Source organism: Balaenoptera acutorostrata, chromosome 10, assembly GCF_949987535.1.
Source record: "Balaenoptera acutorostrata chromosome 10, mBalAcu1.1, whole genome shotgun sequence".
In the NCBI taxonomy this organism is placed as follows: domain Eukaryota; kingdom Metazoa; phylum Chordata; class Mammalia; order Artiodactyla; family Balaenopteridae; genus Balaenoptera; species Balaenoptera acutorostrata.
Window position 1 is genome coordinate 27,989,681 of NC_080073.1, and position 13,210 is coordinate 28,002,890.

At 41.1% G+C, this 13,210-nt stretch overlaps 1 protein-coding gene across 3 annotated transcripts in view; it reads right to left on the reverse strand.

Moving 5' to 3' along the window:
- PTPRG (protein tyrosine phosphatase receptor type G) overlaps positions 1 to 13,210 on the reverse strand; it is a 731,557-nt gene that overhangs the window by 130,431 nt on the left and 587,916 nt on the right. For all 3 annotated transcript variants that reach the window (XM_007192374.3, XM_007192373.3, XM_007192375.3), the window contains exon 8: positions 5,324 to 5,516. In XM_007192374.3, coding sequence (XP_007192436.2) covers positions 5,324 to 5,516 — 193 coding nt within the window. The remainder of the gene's footprint in view (positions 1 to 5,323; positions 5,517 to 13,210) is intronic.

The window sequence follows — 13,210 nt, forward strand, 5'->3', positions numbered from 1 at the left end:
ATGAAGATGCCTGACACGGGAAAAGAAACTCACTGGCTAGAAAACATGAGCCCAAAGTAGTTAATGCTATGTTAAATGTCTATGAAATATCAACTTTATGTCAACCAATCAAAGGCAACTTACACCAACTCTCTATTTACATAAAATTAGTCATCATGGGATATTTGAGCCTGTAAAAATGTTTGATAGAACATGGCATGACCTTTAAAAGTATGAGCACCCAGGATGTTGGAGAGTCTTACAAAAAAACAGCCCTACTATTTGCTTTCTTTCTTAATCACTCCCAAGGTTAAAAATTAATAGCTAGTAATAGTTATTTTTAAAAGAAGGGGATCAAAAACACTCCATGGCGGCTGCATTAAAAATGTGCTTTCCTTAGCACTTTTCTGTGTTGAAAGTTACTAAAAGTACCAAGATAACTTTTTGGAAGAGTTTCTGGGAGGGCAGCTGCCTATAAAGGAATTAAATGTTCCATATCAGAGTTTCTTTCATTAAGATAAAGTAATTCAAGCTCATTAATGTGGTGAGTGAAAATGATTAAACTGAAAATAGAACAACATTAATATTTTCTCCCAAAATAGCAGAAAACCATGATTTCAATGTCAAACTCCTTTTAAAAGCCATCGTGGATTTACTTCTTTGTTTGCTAATTTTGGTGGAAAATGTGGTGCTCTTTCTCGATGTGTTCTGATTTAAAATAGGCTAGTTATTTAGGCATTCTCACACACTGGTACATGTCCTTAAAAACTGCTTTTAACCAAGACAGGAAGCAATCTTTAGCACTGAAAATGCAGCTAACAAAGAGATCCCTCCGTCAGCAAAAACAAAAACCATTCTCAAAAACCACGGCGTTGGCTTAGGAGACTGGAGGGGACAAAGGCCACCCACTGTCCTCTTCATTTCCTTTGCTTTTATTACATTATACAGTGTCACTTTAATTAAGCCATCAAATCAAATTATCAGATCAAGTGGTTTTGATTCCACTGTGGTTTGCACAGGTTTTGTTAAATTAATAAACCATATGTTTCATGTTGTTGGAAGTTATTTTTCTCTGTTCACTGTTCCAAAAGTCTTCACAATAGACAGTATTCAGGACTTAATCACCGAAATGCTCTTCCATGTGCCCGGGATGTGTTGCAGAATAACTAAAATGACAGCCCATTAAATCCACAAGTCTGTATAAGTTATTTACCGACAAAGGGCAGAGTGGTGAATTGGATGTCCCTCGAACAATCCACCAAGCCTAAGTACCGTTTCCATTAACTGGAAACTAAAGCTTTACATTTTTTACGGATGACATCCATTATAAATCTTTCTTGGCAACAATACAATATTAAGATGACTCTTCCCCCTTTCTTTTGGTGTCGTACGTGGCGATGCATCTCGTGCTTGGGCCTGAATGGCTTGACTCAGTTTTCTCTCTTCTAGTACGTCTGATCATCCTGACAGAAGGGCAGGAGGGGGGCACGTCAACTCAACCACCCCCTGCAGCGCTGCTCAGCGAACACTAGTCAGCGATCACAGCCAGGGAACAAGGGAAGTGGGGCCCAGTCTACAGAGGCGCCACTAACACTTCTGGAGTGCAAGATGAAGAGGTCTTAAGGTGGACTGGTCAGTGAATGGTTACCAAGTTAATAAACCTCTACCTGGTCCTAGGATCTTGTAGTGCCATGGAAAAGCAGAACCAACCAATGGACACTTTCACAGTCACGGCCGCTGTGAAAATACCTTCAAACAAGCCTAAGATTGGGTTCCACCATCTTAGTTTGAGCCATTCCCTAGAGCAGGGGTCAGTACGCTATGGTCCCCAGGCTAAATCTGGACTGCCACCTATTTTTACAAATAAAGTTTTATTAGAAGCCATTTTCTACACCTACTTATTTATATATTGTCTATGGCTGCCTTCATGCTACAGTGGCAGAGCTGAGTAGCTGCAACAAGAGATCACATGGCCCAATACCTGGTCCTTAACCAAAAAAGCTTACTGATGCCTGCCCTATGTAATTAATTAATTTTTCTTTCTTTTGTGACAATAGCCCAATAAATGCACAGCTCTATGCTCAACATCATAGCTCTCTTAGGCACCAAAAGGTTCCAATAATGATCAGACAGAGAATGCCAGTCAGACAGGGTTTGTTCTTTTTGAATCACCTGAAGATTACAGAATACCACCCTTCCTTTTCTAATATCTTTTTTTGCAGAAGCCTGGAGAAGAGAAAGGGACTCCTCCTTTATACTGGCTCTTTTCTACTCAGATCTCAAAGGTCAACAATCTAAGCACACCAGGCTGCCTGACGATTGCCAGCATCTGTGGCTGGCTTTCAGCCTTCGGTGCCATGGAATTACCTGAATTTTCTTGGGGAATACAAGGAGGAGCATTTGGTCATATGGACCATGGTTCTATGAAATTTAAAACAAATAGGAACATCATTTAAAAACAAATAGGGACATCATTAGTCATTAGGGAAGTGCAAATCAAAACTACAAAGAGATACTATTTCATACCTAGTAGGATAGCTAAAATAAAAAGGATGTGTAACAAGTGTTGGTGAGGATGTGGAGAAATCAGAACCCTCCAAAAATGCCGATGGGAATGTACACTGGTACAGCTGCTTTGGGAAAAGTCTGGCAGTTCTTAAAAAATGTAAACAAAGAGTTGCCCTATGACTCAGCAATTCTACTCCTAGGTTTATATCCACAAGAAATGAAAACACATGTCCGCACAAAAATGTGAACACGAATGTTCATAGCAGCAATATTCGTAAGAGCCAGAAATTGGAATCTATCAATTGATGAATGGACAAGCAAAATGCGGTCTATCCATACAATGATATCTTATTTGGCCATAAAATGGAATGAAATTCAATACATGCTTAAATATGGATGAACCTTGAAAATATGATGCTAAGTGAAAGAAGCCAGAGACAAAAAGCCATATATTGTACAATTCCATTTATATGAAATCTCCAGAATAGGCAAATCCATAGAGACAGAAAGTACGTTAGTGGTTGCCTAGGGCTGGGAAAGAAGGAGCGACAGGAGAAAAAGGAGTGACTGCTAATGAGTATGGAATTTCTTTTGGGGGGTGACAAAAATGTTCTGAAGTAGATAGTAGTGATGAGTACACACTTTTGTGAACATAAAAAACCACTGAAGTGTACACTCTAAAAGAATGGACTTTATGGTATGTGAATTAAATCTCAATAAAGTTGTTATTGAAAAAAACAAATAGGGATACTATTTAGCAACAACAAGAAATGAGCTACTGATACATGCTACAACATGTATAAATCTTAAAATCCTAATGTCAAGTGGAAGATAAAAGCAAATCAGAGGTGGCCTGGAATTGAGGTTAGGAGAAAGAATTGATGGCAGATGGGCATGAAGGAACTTGCTGGGGTGATGAAAGTGCTCTAAAAGTGGATGCGGTGATGGCTGCACAGCTATAAATTTATTAAAAATTGTTAAATTGTACATTCACAACAGCTGAACTTTATGATATGTAAATTAGGCCTTTAAAAATGTTAAAAAAATAGAAAACTTTCTTACACTGCTGGCAGAAGTGTAAAGTGGTACATATAGTCATGTTGGGAAACTGTTCAGCAGTATCTAACCAGATCTGAAAATATGTGTGTCCTCTAGGCTGTAGTCATTTTACTGCTGGGTGCATACCCAACAGAGATATGTCCACATGCTCATAAAAAGCCATGTTCAAGAACTTTCATAATTACCAAAACATGGAAATAATCCATATATTCATGTATATTGAAATGGATAAATAAATTCAGGTGCAGTCATACAATGAAATTCAACCATAAGAAAGAACAAACTACAACTGCGTGTAATAGCATAGATAACTCTCCAAGCCAGTGTAAAGCAAAAGAAGCAAGACACAAAAGAGGACTTACCAACTGATTCCATTTATATGAAATTGACCAGGAGGCAAGGCTAATTCATGGTCACAGTTACCCCTGGGAAAGGATAGTGTCTAGGAGTGGAGAAAAGGAAGTGCTTCTGGGAAGCAAATGATATCAGTTTCTTGATCTGGGTGTTTGTTACTCAAGTGTATTCAGTTTGTGAAAATTAATCAAGTTGTGTGCATATTATGTGTGCACTTTTCTGTATGTTACACTCCAATAGTAGGTTTAAAAAAGAAAGAGGAGTGCATCTACATCTCTCTCTGTGTCTAGAAAGATCACAAAACATTTTGGTATTCACCCATCTTAAGAGTCAGCAATGGACACACCATGATCATTGTAACCTTGTAAAATGAAGAACTGATTCTCTCTATCTAAGGATGGGTCCATGGCTCTGCTCAAATTCAGAGAAAGCCCATTCAGTGTAAGATCCTTGCCACTCTGACAACTTAATGCAATGGAAACCAGTATCCTCTCCAACTTCCTTAGGTAAGAAGGGCTATGCATCCTCTCTGCACAACTGATATATCATATGTTCAGCCCATTTATTAGGAAAGAACTTTGTAATTGTCGTAACGTCAGCAATTCTGAGCTAGCAGATATTATACTCACTCGTGATATAAATTCCTCATCCGGGACTTCCCTGGTGGCACAGTGGTTAAGAATCCGCCTGCCAATGCGGGGGACACGGATTCAATCCCTGGTCTGGGAAGATCCCACATGCCGCGGAGCAACTAAGCCCGTGCGCCACAACTGCTGAAGCCCGCGCACCTAGAGCCTGTGAGCCACAACTACTGAGCCCACGTGCTACAACTACCGAAGCCCGTGAGCCACAACAAGAGAAGCCACCGCAAGGAGAAGCCCGTGCGCTGCAACAAAGAGTAGCCCCCGTTCGCCACAGCAACAAAGACCCAATGCAGCCAAAAATAAAATAAATTAAAAAAAAAAAAGAGGCCATGTGATGTCTGGTGGGGGTGGAGAGCTGGAGGGAGGCTTCTTGGCTGGTATGGAAGTTAGTAAGAAAGCTGCAGATTGGGGTGTTGGGAGCAAGTCTGAGGTCCTGATGTTTGAGCTCAGAGACAAACACCTGATGGCGGCAGGGAAACAGTTAAAAAGTAAGACACCAAAAAGCTTTAAGACATCAACTAGTTAGGGTTGATGCTACAAAGTTAAATTACAGAGAGAAGGACTAATATGTTACTAGTCAAAAGGGCAATTCTGAAAGTATCTAACTGAAGTTATTCCCACAAATGCTTCTATTTATCAACCAGACAAGTCACTTTTAGCACAGAAACATGCTTTTAACGGCATGTTCCAATTCTTGGCTGGTTCTGAACACCTTTTCATTTAAAGTAATTTATGATAAGGAATCTTCCCCTGGGCAAGGGCACTTAATCCAAATGTACCTTTAGAGGCTTCTGTCCCCAGTGGGTTTTCTAAGAAGTCTGTCATGTCGTGGTTCCAGGCATCACGGACGGCAGACTTGGACACCACCCTGTCGTTCAGGTCCTGCTGTGGCCGAAAGTTATTTCTCAGATACTCCACTGACTTGACGTGGTCTTGCTGCTCCGTGGTGAAGATGGAATAAAAAGCCTCGAGCTGAACAGAGAACCAGAGAAAAGGAGAAAAAAGAACATCGGTTAGAAAGCTATGGGGTCCAAAGCCAATAGGGGTGACAAGAACACAGGATGGCAGGAAGTGCCCGACAAAGCTGTGTGGGACAAACCCAGCAGGACCCAGGCTTCCTGCTGGAATCACTGCCAATGGGCCTATCTGGCTGCGGTTTCTGTCCTGCCAACTAACCAGGAAAACACTTCACTTGAGGGTGTATAGAACTTTCGCAGTTTGTGTCTCAGACAAGAGGCGCAGTCCTTCTGCAGCGGCCTCACCGCCCCTCCTGCCCCCAGCAAGATCTTCAGTATTACAGGAAGCAGCAGAGAGTTACAGTGAAACTGGCAGGTTCCAGAGCCAGACTTCTTGGGTGGGAATTCTGACTCCATGGCTCAAGCACTCTGTGACGCTGAGAAAGTTGCTTAACTTCTCTGAGCCTCAATTCTTCCTCAATAAAATGGTGAGAATTAGAGCAGCATCGACCCGATAGGGTTTGGGTCAGCATTAAATGAGATCATCCATGTACAGTGTTTAAAACAGTTCCTGAAGTATAAGAGCTCAGTAAATATTTGCGATTTAATTCTTACTAAGCATCTTCCTACACACTAGGGATCCAGTTCAGCAGTTGCTGTCACAAAGTTGCCAAATCCATGGCGTGCAGGTTAAACTGCCCAAGTTCAACATTTACCAGATGGGTAATCAGAGCCAAAGTATTCAAGCTTTCTGTAACTCAAGTTTCCTCATCTGTAAAACAGATACAATACTAGTACTGCCTATCTTAAGGTTGTTGAAAAGATTAAAATCTATGTGGCAGCCAGTAAGCCCTTAGTAAAGATTAGCTGCTATCATCACTACTATTATTAGGAAACATTTCCCATAAGACTACTGTCCAAACTTTTATGGAAAAGCAAAGAAAAAAAAATCAGCACTCCAGGATCATATTTTTATTATCAAAAAGGATTCTTTGCAGCCTTCAACATTCTGCTTACTGGGGGGGCGGGGGGAAAGGGTCATTCTATTATATAAGAGGAATAGAGCAGGGGCTGAGTGACAGCAATTTGTTCTCAATGGACCACAAAGTTATTCTTGTCACCAAAGAAATGGAGTGTAACGTAAAATGCCCAGCCACCAAAAATACCAACTCCTTGAGCTGGGGGAAGAAAATGAAATAAAGAAGAGAGAAACTGAACTTTTTCTGGCCCATCTGGTTCCTTGAATGCCAAATCAGAAGGCTTTCTGCAGGAGAGAATTACAAGGTGGGGTGGTGTTAGAAAAACACTTCCCAAGCAGGCATGGAGTGACTGCCCTAAACTTCCGGCATCAGGAGGTGGCTAATGCCAACGGATAAGATAACAAGAGGATTAGGACCTGGATTTCTGGATGGGGGGTCTTGAAGCCTGGAACTAACCTCAGTGTTTCTCAAACAGCCTCAGAGAATGACACAGAGAATGACCTGCTTCCAGTCTGACACGCCCTCTCTTTGCATGAGAAGGCAATTAATTTACATAGTCAAGAAAAATCATTTCAGTCTATGAATTCACTTATCATTCCACCTCCCCTCCAATTCTCCTGCACATGGAAAGTGATAATAAACCATGAAGCCTTTTCTGCTTTTGCATCAAGGTAATAGAAGCAGGGTGGCCTCTCAAGCAGCCTGAAAGCAAAAGTAGCCCGTTATTCCCCTATTATTCTAATTTTCTACAATTCATGTAACTTCTAACAACTCACATCGCTGCTATTTAGAATTCGCCTTGCTTCCCATTCTTCCTTCTGATGTTCCCTGTTTATAATGAAGGGAGAAAGGCAATAAAAGCAGAAGAACTAAGAAAACTGGGCTGTTTACTCTGTCCAAAAGTGACCCACTCAGACGAAAATAATTGGAGGTGCTGAAAGGAAAAATCAACTCAACCTAGCAAGGTGTACTCACTGGATAGGACTATCAAAATCAGAACTGAATGCCTCCAAAAATGAGAGAAGATTTCAAGACTTCCTCAGAGAAAATAACTTCTTAAAATTACATGAAAGGGATTAACAAAGACCCTCTGGAGACAGTCTAGGGAAAGACCAACCAAAATGATTAAAGGGATGGAGGGTAAATCCTGTGTGGAAAGGTTAAAGGAAGTGGAATTGTTTATTAGTGTGAAGAAAAGGCGAGTAAGGAGTAATTTGATTAAAGGCCCTTGTATGTGAAAGATGCTGACCAGCTCTTCTCCATGTCCAAAGAAGGCTAAATAAGAGGAAACTGGTTAAAATTAAAGCCTTAGGGCTTCCCTGGTGGCGCAGTGGTTGAGAATCTGCCTGCCAATGCAGGGGACACGGGTTCGAGCCCTGGTCTGGGAAGATCCCACATGCCGCGGAGCGACTAAGCCCGTGAGCCACAATTGCTGAGCCTGCGCATCTGGAGCCTGTGCTCTGCAACGGGAGAGGCCACGATAGTGAGAGGCCCGCGCACTGCGATGAAGAGTGGCCCCCACTTGCCGCAACTAGAGAAAGCCCTCACACAGAAACGAAGACCCAACACAGCCATAAATAAATAAATAAATAAATAAAATTAAAAAAAAAAAAATTAAAGCCTTAGAGACGTGAGTTGAATAGAGGGAGGAATTCCTTAACTTTCAGGGTGATTTTTTTTTTAGAAAAATGGACTGGCCTGCCACACATAGCAAGTAAGACCAGAAATTTTTCTGGAAGAGACTAGCCATCTGTCCTGAAATACTTTCATCTCTGAGATGCCAGGAAAGGATGGCCTGGGAGACCCTCAGCAATGTGACTCGAAGGTTTGTTTATTCTCTCAAATACTTGCTTCTTTCACAGCTAGCATTTAGTTCTCCTAAAAAGTTTATTTCTGACGCCTCAGGAAAGAATTAGTCATATAAATGTAAAAAGAGGTAGGTTCTGAATTTAACACAAAAATGCTTTCGCTTAAATTGCTCTTACAGCTTAATGACGTGCTATGGCCGAAAAGCTCATCCACATCCTTGTCATTAACTCAACTCGCCCGAAGATTTCAAAGGAAGTATGCGATGGTTCTGAGAGAGAACTGATGACCTGGGCGATATTATACTGTCCCCTGGATCATAGCTTCCGTTGACAGTCTCATAAAAGAGGAAAAAGGAGGGCAAGCTTAGTAGACTCATCAAACGTCCTTCGGTAGGTTGGCAGCGTTTACTAAAACTCTGTCATTCTTCTGAATTGAATGAAAATTGCCAGTGGCCTCTCCTGTTGGTAACTGGCATGCTTGGCCATTGAGTGGAAACTTCCATGATCCCCGGATTGGCAAGGGGAGCCTATACTTTTCACTTTGGCAGGTGATCAGCAATCATCTGGGCCAGAGGCTGTCCCTTGGTCCTTAACCCTTGCCTCGAGACCCAAACTCGCCAAAGGTGAACCTGGCCACCACCCGGACCTCCACTTCGCTGGATTCCATGGGATGCCACTTACAGAGCACATGACAATAGGAAGGTGTCTCTGACAGCAGTGCCACGTGGCAGCCCCGTGTGACGCTGGAGTCACAGAACAAACTTCAAAGCTGTGTCTCTCTGGCCTCTGACGGGGCCACACTTTTGGTGTGTAATCTCTTTGACTCTTCTAGATCTACTTAACATCCACACAGTGAACCTTCAGAAATGTACCTGAGATCACAGCACACACCTCTGTTTAATACCTTTCAACAGCCTCCCATTCTTACCATGGAGTCCTAATGTTCTGGCCTGTGCCTTATTCTCCAAATGCAAAACCCTTCCGCTCACTACCTGGGTTACAAACTCTGTTTTTAAACTCTACTTGCTAAATGTGTGACCTCAGTCGAAGTATTTAATGTTTCTGTGCTTTGGTTTTCTTACATGTATAATGGAGCTCACATCATTACCCACCTCACGTGGTTTTGGTTACTACTATTGACTGAGCTACTACAGATCAAGTGTTTGGAATAATTCCTGACACACCAAAGGTGCCCAATAAGTATTACTGTCATTACTATTATTATTATTATTATTTTTTTTTTTTACATGATAGATTAACACTGCTGTATGTTATATATGAAAGTTTTTTTTGTTTTTTTAAAAAATTTATTTATTTTTGGCTGTGTTGGGTCTTCGCTTCTGTGCAAGGGCTTTCTCTAGCTGCGGCGAGTGGGGGCAACTCTTCATCGCAGTGCGCGGGCCTTTCACTATCGCGGGCTCTCTTGTTGCAGAGCACAGGCTCCAGACCTGCAGGCTCAGTAATCGTGGCTCACGGGCCGAGTTGCTCCGCGGCATGTGGGATCTTCCCAGACCAGGGCTCGAACCCGTGTGCCCTGCATTGGCAGGCAGATTCTCAACCACTGCGCCACCAGGGAAGCCCCTTATTATTATTTTATGAGGAATGTGGTAACTATGACTGTGTGCTAAGCTTACAACTATAAGAAGCTCCGCGGCTTCGCCTTCCTTTTCTTCTTTATAATATATATGTATATTTACAATGTACAGTATACACGTATAATGTGTCTATGTATCTGTATAATGCATATTGCGCCTTACAGTGTCTTTTTATCAAACCCATTATGGGCCAGGTACAAGCACTTCATAAACATTGTTTTGGTTTCTAACTTGTTCTCAGCTCAAAATAATAACATTAAAGTAACATTGTTAATAATAATATTATTATAGCACTAACACTACCAACTAATATTCACTGAGCATTGATTATGCACAAGCCAAGGTGCCAAGAACGTTATATGCTTTCTCTTACTTAATCCTCACAGAAATCCGGTAACGCTGGTGACATTATTCTTATTCTTATTGACTGACAAGGAACTTGGGCTGAGGGACATTAAGTCACTTGCCCAAGATCACACAGGAACTGAGAGGTGAAGTGAGGATTAGAAGCCCGGGTCTGTGTGACTCTGTTTTGCATGCTTGCAGTCACTTCACGCCACATGCGTAACAGGCCCTCAGTATTATTCACTGAAAAAGCAACACTGCAGCAGAAAAACTGAATCTGATGATAGTAGAAGTCCCTAAACAATTCCTTTTAGCTGACCTCCAAAGTCCCTAGCATGCAGGACACCCATTACTGCCATTTCCCTACTGGCGATATAAACTTGTTTGCATTTTTCCGCACTCTGGAAAGAAACAGCCTATGGCCCAACACAGGAAGAACTGGGAACCATGAACAAGATGGCAGGTGCGAGGAAAAAATGGAATCCACCTCCCAAAACCAGCACTTTTCTTCATCTTATTCTTTTCCAGAGGCAGGTAATAAACACACTTGGATTTATCTTTACTTTAATATAACTAATGAAGTCTTTATCATTTAGTGAAAATTAATGAAAGTTTTTATTTCTATAATATTTAATTGGCTTTTTAACTTTTGAAGTGAACATGTAAAACATTTCTTTCTTTTATCCCTGCTTGGGGAGCTGTAATTGCATTTTAACTGGTGCTGTTTCAAGAACAGTTTTAACCTTGAATTGCAAATGTGTTGGCTGGAAGTGTATATAAATCATTTCAACTTAGTTTTTATTGTAAAAATATTACAGAGAATAATTAGTTTTTAATCTGTCAGTTCGAATCAAAGGAAAGTTGAAATCTATTCATGCCGTTTGTGTGTAGCAAGAGCTCTGGTCCATAAGATGTGGGGAGGGGACCATCATGGCTGAAGGGGGCAATGAGAGAATATCAAAAGTAATATAATTATGAACCCTTAAAAGGCTGATGTGCACAATATTTGATAGGATGGATATAGAATGGCAATTAAACAAAACCAGAGTCCATTATAAGAATAATAATAAACTCCAGGGTAAACATTAGGGACTGTAATGTCACACCTAAGGTCATGGACATGAGTTTCGTCATACATTTGAGACGTGATGGGTCAGGCCTTGTTTGGTTGCCTCATTAGTAAACAAGCTAATAATGAGGGAATATTAAATTCCCAATAGCCTGGAGCATCCAAAGTTTTACGTATTGAACCATGGCTGCAAAAATAAAATCTGAGACTAGCTAGCTAACTACAGGCCATGCCCTCCCCCTGTAGCTACAGACAGATTTTCATGAAGGCAATTAAAGAAAGGCCTTCTACAGAAAGAAGAGGATTTAACCATAATTAACAATGAAAGCTACCTGTTATGGATTAATAATGGCATCTTCACCCACCATTTTAAAAAACTGCCTTTATTCAAATCACTGCACGTTATGTAGTGTTGGAATAGAAACTTTCTCAATTAAGCGATTCGTTAGTTGTTAAGGCCTTGAGATAAATGTGAGAAATGTGGCCAGCCCTACGTGGTGAAACGATAATATTTTGGATACACGAGGTTAAATAAAACATATTATTAAAATTAATTTCACCTGTTTCTCTTTACATGCTTTAATGTGGCTACCAGAAAATTTAAAACAATGGATGTGGCTTGCTTAGTTGCTACTGCACAGTGCTGCCCTAGTGGCTTCAGCAGCAACAAAAAAAAGCAACAACAAAGAAACCCACCTGGTATCTCCTGAACACTTCCTGTGGTGCCAGGCACTAGTCTAAGCGTTCTACACACATTCCATCATTTACTCTCTATAATGACTCCATAAAGTAGGTATTGTTATCATTTCCATTTTACAGATGAAAGCTGAGACACAGAGTAGCAGAGTAGTTGACTAATCTGGATGAAGAAGGTAGCCAAGAATGGAACAATTTGGCTCCATATGGAACATAGTCTTAATCCAAAAGAGTTGCTCTACTCTTTATGACAGAGACAACAATGGTTAAAAAAAAGTCATGCACCTTAAAGATCCCACACAAGGGGCTTCCCTGGTGGCGCAGTGGTTAGGAATCCGCCTGCCAATGCAGGAGACACGGGTTCGTGACCCGGTCCGGGAAGATCCCACATGCCGCGGAGCGACTAGGCCCGTGAGCCACAACTACTGAGCCTGCGCGTCTGGAGCCTGTGCTCTGCAACGGGAGAGGCCGCGACAGTGAGAGGCCCGCGCACCGCGATGAGGAGTGGCCCCCGCTCGCCGCAACTGGAGAAAGCCCTTGCACAGAAACGAAGACCCAACACAGCAAAAAATAAATAATAAAATACAAAAAAAAAAAAAAAAAAAAAAAGATCCCACACAAAATATATTAGAACTAATACATGAATTCAGCAAAGTACTAGGATACAAGATTAGTGTACAGAAATCTGTGGCATTTCTTTACACTAACAATGAAATACCAGAAAGAGAAAGAAAAAAGAATCTCTTTTAAAACTGTATCAAAATAACATAAAATACTTAGGAATAAACCTAACCAAGGAGGTGAAAGACCTATATGCTGAGAACTATAAGACACTGAGAAAGGAAAGTGAAGATGATCCAAAGAAATGAAAAGATATCCCATGCTCTTGGATTGGAAGAAGTAATGTTGTTAAAATGGCCATATTACCCAAAGCAATCTACAGATTTAATGTGATCCTTATCAAATTATCCATGACATTTTTCATAGAACTAGAACAAATAATCCTAAAATTTACATGGAACTACACAAGAATATGAATTGCCAAAGCAATCCTGAGGAAAAAGAGCAAAGCTGGAGGCATAACCCTCCCAGACCTCAGACAATATTACAAAACTATAGTAATCAAAACAGTGTGGTATTGGCACAAAAACAGATGTATGGATCAATGGAACAGAATAGAGAGCCCAGAAATAAACCCACACGCCTATGGTCAATTA